Raw genomic sequence first — 12,305 nt, forward strand, 5'->3', positions numbered from 1 at the left:
CTCTAATTTGAGAAACATCTGACAAATAAAATCGTATTCAATGAAATATATTTTAATGATGCATTATCACTGCAGAATTTTGTTTTTATATCTGGTAAAGATAATTTTTAATATAATCAACACGATGAAACCATTAAATTAAAATCTTCTCTTCTAACTAGCAGATCCCAGAAAATACACCCAAGTTCATCTTAATTATGTATTAGTGGGTTGTTTGTCCCAGAAAGCTTATAATTATTAACTACTTTTGCCTCCATTTTTATTTTTTGAAACTTAGTTCTCTTGGTCACATTATGGCATTATGGAAAGTTAAAAATAACTTTGTAGGCTGGGCAAGTGGCTCACACCTGTAATCCTAGCACTTTGGGAGGCTGAGGCGTGAGGTTCCCTTGAGCCCAGGAGTTCCAGACTGCAGTGAGTTATGATCATGCCACTGCACTCCAGCCTGAGCAACAGACCCCCATCTCTAAAAACAAACAAACAAAAAACACTTTGTACTTACTAAACTGTAATTTTACACAAGTTTTTACCCATTTTATATATGCCCTCAAGATGAATCTTCCAAGCCTTACGTTTAATTCTTGTCAGGCTATCTCCCTTTATTCTGGTTATGCTGTATCACCCCCTGGCGTTATATATGATGCTTGCAGCCAGTCCACATTCACACATTCCTCTGCTTTGTCGAAGAAATGAATAGTATCTGTAGATAAGAACTTTCCTGATTTACACATTAGGTTCTCAAAAAATTTATATAAATCCATTAAGTTCCAAGGCCAAAGTACACTATATAAATCTTCAACAACTAGAGGAACTACTGACTATACTGTTACATCTTATGAAGGTAATTTTCCAAAGTCAGTACACAAAACAAATAGTAAATATAGTGATATACATGTAACAATAACTATTGTTTTCTCCTATTGACATATTTAGGGACACATCAATGCTTAGCGACAATTCAGGAAACAAAATGTTACAGCAGTTTTCAGGAACAAAAAACAAATCACAAAGGGGTTGGTTCCAGCACAGTATAATAAGTTAATTTTTTTAAACTATTAGCATCTATTACTTCTACCTCTTGAGTGCTGAAACATTTCTTGATATTTTAAGTTTTTGCTCCATAGAGATATCTATTATTTAGACATTAACTAATTCACGTGTTTTCTAGCTTATGATCCCAACTTACCGGGTTGTCTTGCTCATTGGCATTGACTTTGTAGATTTTATCAGTTCTCCTTGATTTTCTCTAAGTTCTTCAATTAATTCTTCAATATACTCCCCAAGAATGTTTTCAGAGCCATTGCCATCTTCTTACCTAGTGCTTCATATTTTTGTCAATGATCCAGAAATGCTGAAAAATCATGCACACATTTTTTTCTATGCTTATCAATATAAATGCCCTTCTTTCTCTAGTAATGCTTCTTTGCCTTAAAGTCCACTTTGTCAGATGTTAATATAGCTTTCATTAGTGGATTAGTGTTTGCATGGTGTATCTTTTCCCATCCTTTCACTTTCAATCTTTTTGTATCTTTGATTTTGGTGTGTCTGTATCCTTATATTTTATTATTTATATCCAATTCCTTATACTTTAAGTCTGCCTTTAATCTTTATACTTTGGGTATATAATCCAATTTAACTATCTTTATCTTTTAATTGATGCATTTAGTCTATTTGTATGTGATGTTATTACTGACACATTTATATACATACACATATATATGTGTATATAGGTACATTTATATCCACCACCTTACTAGGTACTACTTGCCTCACCAGTTCTTGTCTGTTCTAATTGAGTGCCTTTTTATTTCCACTGTATTCGTTTGTTAGTTATATAGTATTTTCTACCTTTATAATGATTATCAGAGATTACAACACACATTTGCTTTGTAGTTTGACCTCTTCCTAAACAGCGCAAGAACCTTAGAACATTTTAACATTTTTTACCCTTTCCCAATGTATATGCTGTTTTTGTAATACATTTTAACTTACCTCCACAGTTATTGTTGCTATTTATGTAGTCTATATTCACTTGTTTTTACTTACATATTTCCCCTTTTTGTTGACTGTCATTCCTTCTTGTACCAAGTCTGCTCCATGGATTTGTTACTTTCTGTGTGATGTGCAGAGCATGTTAGTGATAAATTCAGTATTTTGTTGTTGTTGGAGGAGGAAATTGTCTTTATTTCACCTTCACATTCTAAGGATATAATTGCTGAGTATAGGTTGGACGCGGTGGCTCATGCCTGTAATCCTAGCACTCTGGGAGGCAGAGGCAGGAGGATCACTTGAGCTCAGGAGTTTGAGATCAGCCTGAGCAAGAGCAAGACCCTTGTCTCTACTAAAAATAGAAAAAATTAGCTGGGCAACTAAAAATAGAAACAAAAAACTAGCCAGGAGTGGTGGTGAGCGCCTGTAGTCCCAGCTACTCAGGAGGCTGAGGCAGGATTGTTCAAGCCCAGGAGTCTGAGGTTGCTGTGAGCTAGGCTGACGCCACGGCACTCTAGCCTGGGCAACAGAGTGAGACTCTGTCTCAAAAAAATTGCTGAGTATAGAATTTGAAGCACTTTAAAGACATAAATCTATTGTCTTCTAGATTCCACTGTTAAGCAGTTAATGGCCTTAGTGTTGCTCAGTGTTGCTTCTTTTTGCTACTAGCTGCTTTATGATATTCCTTTGTCTTTGGTTATTAATACCATTACATTCTTAGGTGTGTTTTTTTTTTTTGTATTTACTTTGTGTAAGGTTTACAGGGATTCTTGAATCTGTGGCTTGATATCTTTCATTAGTTTTGAAAAATTCTTTGCCATTATCATCTCTCTCCTTTCTCCTTTGGGACTCCAGCTATATATACATTAGAACTGTTCACTGGAGCTCCTATTCCTTTTTTTTTTTTTTTGATACTTCTGAATATTTTCTTTTGACAAGACAGGGAATCTCCTGGAGCACAGAGCTGGAGCTGGATGGTAAAGGTGATGTGAGTATCTGGAGAGATACTTTTCCTGCCTGTTGGTTCGGTAGCATTATGAGCCCAAAGTGATTAGAAGATTGTCTCAAGATTTCAACTTAAATGGCACCAAGGTTGAATTCCCCGCAAGAAACATTACGTCCCAAGGCCCCAGGACCTCCAAACTCACCAAACTCAAGGTTAAAAGCAGAGGAAATAAAAATGCCTTCAGTAGGTCAATTGGCAGAATTCTCAGTGGGGCAAGTCCCACTCCCATCATGTGATTTCTTGACTCATACACCCTGGCTATGGGGGAGATAACACCCATACTGGTAGATTTAAGGTATACACTGAATCTTGTATTAATAGAATATTAGTATCACTAACCTGTTAGTGAGTTAACTTCCAGCTGGTACCATAACTGAGCCTTCAGCAAACCATTAAGTCCATGAAGCAAGCTCTCTGGATGATGGGACACATGGTAAAACAAATGATTTCCATGTGTCCCATCACTGGGCCTATTGCTGCAATTCCTTCACTTTTTTCACTGTCAAAGCCTCTATTGTATGAGGTATCAGCGATGGATAAGACATTCTGTGAGTCTATGAATGGCGATGCTGGCAGACACACTGTAGGTGAGAAAGGTAACTTCACACCCATACTACATCGTCTATTACTCTATCAATACATCCCCCACCCACTCCTCTTCGACTGTCATAACCCAAATTTGTTACAAGCTATACTGCACTGATTACAAAAATGGGCTGGGCGTGGTGGCTCACACCTATAATCTCAGCATTTCGGAGGCCTGTCTTCACAAAAACGTGAAAGAAAACTCTAATGGTTCTCCCCACACTTACATAATTGCATTCAAATTCCTAAGCAAGGTAAGATAGCAGCCTTCAAATTAAAATTTCCAATTAGTAACCCTAACTCCTACCATATACTCCTTTCTACTACCAGGCATCGTACAGGAAACCAAAGCAGAGAGGTTAAGTCACGTAAGCTGGGCCACACAACTACCCAGGCAGTTTGGCTAAGCTGGTGCTCTTAATCACAGCATTAGGCCACCTAATGTTCATTCGACTCTCCCAGGTGATGTGAATTCCTAGTCATTCTCCTGGAGACTTCTATGAAGACCTGCCTCAAGCATCATTTCTAAAAGTCTGATAACCCTAACCTGTCACTCCTAGTGCCACACCTACTGACCCACAGTATTTTGTTTCACAGTACAAAATCAGTAGGGACACCATTCTGTTACAAAAACAAGATCCACATGTTTACTCATCAAACACTCAAGCCTACCATGTGCAGGCAATTAAGCTAGATACTGGGGACACCTAGCCGAACTATAATATAGTAAGTCAAACACTGTTGAGTACAAAAAAATAACCCATACAAAAAAAATGACCAGTTACTGCTAAGGGTCCAATAAGAGCTTGATCCAGTTGTGTTACCTTGAGGTGGTGGTTTGTGCCAGAGCCAACACTGGAGTACAAGTGAAGGGAAAAGTCTACAGAAAGGCCTTTCTTAAGTACTACTTAAGAAATTCCACATTTTTGTCAAATTAGATTTGTATTCTTAAAGTACTCTGGCTCCAGAGTGGACAAAAGATAGACATGCCAGTAAGGAGGCCTGTGGAGTCCACATCACAGACAGAAGCTCAGACATATTTGACAAGTAAAACAGCAAAATTGGCAATGAATTAAGTGAGGAAGTGAATAAAGGTATATAAGAATGGCTAATAATAATCATAGCCATAGCTAATCATTATTCTTGAATTCCTCCAAGGCACTTAATTTCTTTTGTTAGTATGATCATCTGTATCAACTTGAACTCAATCCTATGAACTCTTGTGTGCAAACTGAAAAAAGGAAAATGGCAGACTTTTACAAAATTTGTTGTGAAATTCCAACCGTTTACTCAAGATGCTGATAGCGTATGATCAAAAGAAACATCTAAAGTAGAACAGGCAGTATACGTACATATACCCTTCATCCTTTAGTATATCCTACACCTTTAGAAACATTTTTTAAAATACTGCAATTTAAAACTAAAGTTTGCAAAAGTCGTTCCAATGTATTCCAAAAGTCAAGCTGAAAAGAGCAGCCTTGCAAAAAGCTAAGACACACAAAGATTTATAAAAAGCCAATACCTAACCTGAAAAGCTTCACTCTTATTCCCTACCCTACCGTTTGACTACTGAAAAAACAAACAAAAAAAAAAAGGCTGGATTACAAAAACTCATCTCAGCATGTTTTTCCAAAACAAATTAGAACTTCAATTTCCAAGACTCTTCTGAGAAAGCACCATGAACACAATGCAAATCAGAACATCTAATAAAATTAACAACAAACCAAGGCAATTCTGTTACATAAATTAACCCATTTATTATAGGCTAGTCACATCTGAAAAGCTGAGCTTCTACTGGTCTTTCAATTCCTTCAGTCTTCTGATGGCAGACTTTACTGTGACAGCAGAAGTGGTGCTGGAAAGAAAAATTCAGTTTCCAATATAATTAAGCATGTTAACATATGAAACGGCAAGTAAGTAAATCTGTCTCGTTTTCATGTTACAATAATAATGTTATATGGTCTCTTTCCAAATTCTCCTGGAAAGAATTATGTTGAGATAGACTGCTCTGTAAATGTTTTGCAGTTAATCCAAAGATTCAACTAACATTAAGACTATTGCTCAGAAATTAGTGGCTTCTAAACTACAGGACGGCATCCCTTAAGAGCCTTGTCTTCAGGCTCTGGTAGAACTATACATGCAATCTCATGCATCTGTTTTCTCAGGCAGGAGTATTAAAAAACTAAGAGGCCAACCTAAACTTATTAAAAGGGAATGGATAGAGTATCAGAAAAAACTAATAAATTACAAGATGGTCCAGTGAGAGATTATCAAGAAAACAACGTTTAAGGCAATAGAGCACTCTAAAGTACCTTTTGGAAAGACAACTATAAAAATTACTACAAAAAATTTTACCATGAAATTCAGGAACTATACCTGAAAACATTATCACCATTCTGTATGGTGGGTATATGAATGTTAATTTGCCTTACTGTCAGAACCAAGAGCACACCCTCCCTCATTTTCCCTTTTGCCCTCAAAAAGCCCCACAAGATGCTTGAATATATATCCATATTACCGTTGCAAATTTCCCAATATTTTACCCTGCTGCAGTTTTAAGTTGAAATTAACTAAAACTTAAAAATTCAATTCTTTAATCACAGTAGCCATGTATCACTTTATGTGTGGCTAGTGTACTGGACAACACCGGTCTAGACACTGGCTATAGGAAAAACACTTCAGACCTCTGGGTCAGCAAAGAACTCCAAGATTAGGTCTTTCACAGTGGCTTTTCTTTCCAGAAATGGATAAACGTAAGAGTCAAAGCAAGGAATAACCAGCATAGATAGGTTTATTTCAACAGCATCACCTGGCCCTGTCAGGATCACAAACTTTAAGAAGTTCAGCCCACACTGTTTAGAATGACAAAGGTGTGGTGGGCCAGATAGCCTCAAGTTTCCAAATACAGTTTTAAGCTGACTTCTTTTAACTATTTTTATAAAAACCTGCAGTGTAAATCAACGTTTAATATAGACTCGGCCCCACTAATGGACCTGCATTGACGATGACCCCAATGACTGCAGCATTCTAAAGTTTATACATGAATCGGATCTCCAACTTTCATTTCAGTAGTTTTGTGCTTATTCTGTGAATAACTGAAAATAAACCATAACTCAAGAGTCCTGAAAATAACAAAAGCATCCTTACTCTCTCAGTCTTGTGCAAGAGTTAAAACTAGTCCATCCAGCATCAAGCCTGGACTCTGGCCCTATGTGGTCCACACACTTCCAAATACCACAAAGAAATGGACTTACTTGTAGGTCCAGGCACCACCAGCGACTGTTTTCATGCAGGAACCACAGTGCCAGATCCCCACAGCTCGTCTCTTCATCTTGGTCTGTAAAAGAGAATCCATTTTCACCATGAACCAAGGAACAATCTTTCGTCTTACAAGCATCCAGGAGTCTATTACACAAGAAAACCAAAGCTAGTGTGTTTTATGAAGTTACGGTATGTTTCTAATCCCCTAAAGTCCACTACGAGAAAAATCTGGATTCATTATATTACTAGGGATGTTTAAGTCCCCCTTCCCTAACAAAAAACAACGATTGCCATAATGCAGTACTTTGCACATAGTAAACCCCCAAACTTTTATTAAACAAAAACCCCTGGCATGTTATTTAGATGCACAGACTAGACATCTTGGGGGTTGGGACAGAAACATCAGTAAACAAAACTGATGGAATAATTTCCCACAAGGTAGGTCTGGCTTAGAATGGAACTCTCTGCCAGATATTTTTGTCCTTTAGTTGCTAAATGGTTTTCTTTAAGTGAAAAACGTTTCACAAAACCTAAAGTTACCCCGTCAACCGTCTTACCTCGTACCTGATAATCAACAGTACGTGCGATGCTAACTGCTCACTAGCACACGGCTTATAAACTAACTTAACGAGAGGCCTCACTTCGGAAGGAAACCTGCCGTCCCCCTCTCTCCCCCCACCACAGACCACCTTACTTTGCCACAGAAGGAGCAAGTGTACTTGGCGTGCTGGCTGATTTCAATTTTCTTCACCATTTTCCGGAGGGAGGCACCATAACGGGTCCCGTATTTACCAACGATTCCGACCTTCTTGGTGCGTTTAGCCTGTTCAGAGTGAGCAAAGGGAGAAACCAGCGATATTTAAAATGAGCTGGGATCCAGGTCTGGCGCCTCCACACACCGTTCCTCCACCCCACCCTCGCTGTGACCCAGTTTTCCCCAAATTCCCCCTTTCTCCGAAGGCCCCGTGTTAACCCGGCCCCGGTGGGCCAGGCCCAGCCAAGCCGCATCCCCCTCCGCCTCGGGCTGCGTCCGAGAGTGGTGTCTCGTGCGAGGGCACGGAGACCAGGGAGGACACGAGCCAGGGCAGGTGAGCAGAGGCGGGTACAGACGAAGAAACCAAGGAAAGGACAGATGCGGTCGGATGAAAAAAATCTACCCCGCAGAGAGAGCCGCACTCACCATTTCGCGGCGAACCAGGTCCCAGCCCGGAGAGGAAGGGACGCAGTGCGCACGCGCGATATCAGGCGGAGGAGCGGAAGTGGCGCGCGGAGGCCTAGCTAGCAACTGAGCTCTATGGTCGGGAGGCTTCCCGGCGTTCGCTCCTCCTGGAGGCGGAGCTCCCGGCGGCCTCCTGGGAAGTGTTTGGGGTGGGGAGAAGTGTTTCCCCCAAGTTCAGCCGCATTCGCAAACTTTAGCTACGCACATGCACAGTATCTTATATATATATCACAAAAGCCTGCAAAGCAGGTACGAATTCCTCCATTTTATGCACAGGGAAGCCGATCCAGATTTTAGGTGATTTGCATACGGGAACTTGGCTTAGAGAGGAGCTCTGAGTCTTAAGTCTTTTGACTGCAAATCTCATTTCTTTCCGTTCTCCATCCTTCCAGCCCTCTCCAGGGGGTCAGCAGGAAAAAGCCAGGTTTCCCGTTGAGACCGGGAAGTGGAAGGTGTGTCCCGTGACTAGGCACATGGTGTTATTTCTTCACGTAGAACACGCTAGAAAGTTTGCTGCCTCGTCTCAGGCGGTGGTTAGGCCAGAAGAGAGGAAGCTCAGAGAACTGCTGGAATAAAAGCGTAAGAAGAATCCCTGATTTAAAGACCAAGAAAGACCATGAAGCCTGAAAGGCTCCGTGGGGCTGCCTGGCTGTGTTTCCAATCAGGACTCCGGTGACAAGTAGGTTCAGTTCACAAAGCTTAATACTAAGTGTCTCAAAATAAATTTGCATGTGTTTTTCACAGTTATTAAAAGCACCTTGCAGACAACAGCACACTTCATATGGTTGCAATCTTTGAATCCTTCATGATTTGAATTCAGTACTGGAAGAATCACGGCTCCTCAGGGGCAGCAGAAACGGTAATGATAGTACCAGCTGGCATTGTCGAAGGGCAACACGTAGGCGCTGCGTGTTTTACATGGATGTTCTCATTTAATTTTCATCGTGATCCTTTATGATAGGAACAATTATTATTAAGATAAAGAGAGGAAGTCTCATATAATGGTTAGGAACATGGGCAGGCCACCTCACCCTAAAAAAAAAAAAAAAAAAGAACATAGGCTCAGGAATCAGACTGTGTGGGTTCAAAGCAGAGTTCTGCTACTTACCTGCTGTGGGACCACTGACGAGTTATTTTACTTTTTTTTATTATTATTTTTTTCTTTTTAAGGGAAACAGTTGGGGGGTTCAATTTCCTTTTTTTTTTTTTTTTTTTTTGAGACTGGGTCTCACTCTGTCACTCTGGGTACAGTGCAGTGGTGTCATCGTAGCTCACTGCAGCCTCACACTCCTGGGCTCAAGCGATCCTCCTGCCTCAGCCTCCTGAGTAGCTGGGACTACAGGTGCATGCCATGACGCCCAGCTAATTTTAATAGAGACGGGGTCTCACTCTCGAACTCCTGAGCACAAGGAATCCTCCTGCCTCACCTCCCAGAGTGCTAGGATTATAGGCATGAGCCACTGTGCCCAGCGTTATCTTATTTTTCTGTGTTTTGGTTTCCTCAGCTATAAAATCTGAATAATTGTAGTATCTACTTCATGAAGTTGTTGTGAAAAGTCAATGAATACATAATTACTACACAGAAAAAGCAGAGTAGGAAATGTACTTGACTTGGAATCAGGTCCCTGACACTTTGTCTGAGCCAGGCTCTATAACTACCTTGTGATATGACTTTGGGTGAGCCACAGTCCCTGCATGGAGACCCACCTCCCCACCTCCTAGCAGCCACCTTCTATACTTACAACAAGAGGCTGGACCAGATGTTCTCCAAGGTCCCATTCAGTTCTCACCTTCTGTGATTCTAGGAAGAGTTTCCAGACTTGGAGCACTGTTGGGGCAGTGCCTGACCATGCACTTGGTGTTAACACAATCTTGTACCTTTTTGTAAAATGAAAGTAGCTTTCTCTTTATACTCCCCAATTTGTTACCCCAGCTCTGGCTGTATAAACTCAAGAAGGAGAAAAAGCAAAAAGTCTTTTGTGGTAGTGGGTAGTGGGAATAGTTAAATTCATTTTTGTCTTCATACATTTCCATGTCTTCTAGTTATCTTTTATAATAAGCATGCATTTCTTTTATAATCTGAAAAAACTACCATTAAAGAAAACCCCTAACAACTCCAGTGGCCCCAGGTATCCCTAACAGCCAGATCTTTGTTTCTAGTACCATTCTCCAGTAAAAGGAGCAGGGCTTCTTGGAGAAGTGATTGATCCTAGGACTGTGGCAGAAAATATTCAAGATGAGCCTGGAGCATCTCAGGGTGCCAGAAAGTAAGGAAATGTTCAGAAAACCCTACGTTGATGGAGTATGTCAAAGAGATACAAGAGCCAACTGAAAGAACTCCCAGTGGCCAAAACTGGAAAAATTTGAGCAACGGATAAGGTAGTATTGATTTATAACCCAAAGCATAAAATAAATATCCATGAGTCCATGCTGATAGAAATAAATGATAGACTAAATAAATAAATGAAGGAGAAGAGGCAACTCTCTCTTGCAGAAGAATTTCAAACAATTTATGTGGCTATTCTGACCTCAAGGCAGGGAGTATAATTCCCCACTTCTTAAGTATGGGCTGGGCAGCGTCACTTCCTTCCAAGAGTACAGTATAGAAAGGGGGAAAAAAGCATAACTTTATAGTGGAGAAACCTGACAAACCCTACCTTAGCCAAGTCATCAAGGTCAACATCGACAGTGATAAATCATGTTGGTGGTATAAACCCTGGATATGATACTAGGAAATGGCACTTTACCTTCGTGGTCCTCCTCACAAAAACTCATGACCCCAATCTAATCATGAAACAAAACATCAGAGACATTCCAATAGAGGGGCATCCTACAAAATGCCTGACTGGTGCTCCTCAAAACTATCAAGGTTATCAAAAACTAGGAAAGTCTAAGAAATTGCCACAGCCAAGAGGAGCCTAAGGTGACATGATGACTAAATGTAACATGGTATCCTGGAACAGAAAAAAAGACAATAGGTAAAACCTAAGATCTGAATAAACCCTAAACTTTAGTTCCTAATAATGTCATCAATACTGATTCATTAGTTGTAACAAATGTACCATACTAATGTAAAATGTTAGTAATAGGGGAAATTCAGCGATAGAGTATAGACACTGTACTATCTGCTCAATTTTTCTGTAAATCTAAAACTGTTCTGGCTTTGTGCAGTGGCAGTATCGTAGCCAATGAGGTTTATCAGAGGCACGATTATTACTAATTGAAAACTTTTCCCAATACCCCACCATGACAACTTGAAATATGGTCGGCATTGGCAATTTTTGACAGTCTCTACAGAGACTGAAAATAAATAAATAAATAAATAAATAAATAACTGTTCTGGACCGGGCTTGGTGGCTCACACCTGTAATCCTAGCACTCTGGGAGGCCAGAGGCAGGAGGATCGAGACCCCATCTTTACTGAAAATAGAAAGAAATTAGCCAGACAACTAAAAATAGAAAAAATTAACCAGGCATGGTGGCACACACCTGTAATCCCAGCTACTCAGGAGGCTGAGGCCGTAGGATTTATTGAGCCCAGGAGTTTGAGGATGCTGTGAGCTAGGCTGATGCCATGGCACTCTAACCCAGGGGACAGAGCAAGACTCTGTCTCAAAATAAAATAAATAAAATAAAATAAATATAGTGGTTATTATTATTGTTGAGATTCTATTGCTGCTGATACCTGATTTCAATGTCTCTTTATGCCTTTTCAATCTTGTCTCCTCTTCTGCTGTATTCAAGGACTACGGCAAATCTGCTTTCCACTTTCCTTAAAGATATGTCCCTCTCTTTTCTCCTTAATTTCTTCAGCTTGGGCACAGTGAGGCTGCTCTAGTCATGGCAACTGCCACCTGAGGCCCACAAAGGGATCAGGATGTGCTCAGGGTGTTGCAGTTCCACCCCAGGCTCTATGTGCCCTCCGCCCCCTTGGGGTGGAAGAATGGCAGGAGGTCAAGGGAACAAGTCCCTCTCCCCACAGAAGGGAAATGCGCTGCATTTTGCGGATGCTGCCTGGAATGCTCTCCACCAAAACTATGCCTGTCTCCAAAAACCTATAAATTAAAACAAAAACGTATGCATATTGGTACAAAAAAATGAAATTGGTGGAAGGAGTGTTGAGAAACAAACACTTGCAATGGTCCTCCTGTTTCAGTCTGTGGCACTTGGCCAAGCAGCAGTGGCACTCAGGTGACCTGGGGCAGTTGGGCAAGCACAGCCAGCCTCCCGCTGGGGCAGCCTGGC

At 40.6% G+C, this 12,305-nt stretch overlaps 1 protein-coding gene and 1 non-coding gene across 2 annotated transcripts; one reads left to right on the forward strand and one right to left on the reverse strand.

The window, feature by feature from the left end:
• Positions 1 to 5,317: 5,317 nt before the first annotated feature.
• On the reverse strand, positions 5,318 to 8,132 carry RPL37A (ribosomal protein L37a). The gene is made up of 4 exons (XM_045559330.1): positions 8,022 to 8,132; positions 7,536 to 7,664; positions 6,835 to 6,917; positions 5,318 to 5,435 (listed from the first exon to the last, which is right to left on the reverse strand). Exons 1-4 carry the CDS (start codon positions 8,022 to 8,024, stop codon positions 5,372 to 5,374), a joined length of 279 nt encoding a protein of 92 aa, XP_045415286.1. The 5' UTR covers positions 8,025 to 8,132; the 3' UTR covers positions 5,318 to 5,371.
• A 3,087-nt stretch (positions 8,133 to 11,219) lies between these two features.
• Positions 11,220 to 11,360, forward strand: LOC123644294. The gene has a single exon (XR_006737102.1). It is a non-coding gene; the product is annotated as a U4 spliceosomal RNA (small nuclear RNA).
• Positions 11,361 to 12,305: the final 945 nt, after the last annotated feature.

This window comes from Lemur catta, chromosome 8, assembly GCF_020740605.2.
Source record: "Lemur catta isolate mLemCat1 chromosome 8, mLemCat1.pri, whole genome shotgun sequence".
NCBI lineage: Eukaryota > Metazoa > Chordata > Mammalia > Primates > Lemuridae > Lemur > Lemur catta.

Bases quoted from the DNA above. Each gene is read 5' to 3' on its own strand.
- RPL37A (XM_045559330.1), bottom strand. The intron at 6,918-7,535 runs GTAAGGTGGTCT...TCTCTTTTACAG, and splicing joins CTTGCTCCTTCTGTGGCAAA to ACCAAGATGAAGAGACGAGC. The intron at 5,436-6,834 runs GTAAGTCCATTT...TTTTCTTTCCAG, and splicing joins GGTGGTGCCTGGACCTACAA to CACCACTTCTGCTGTCACAG.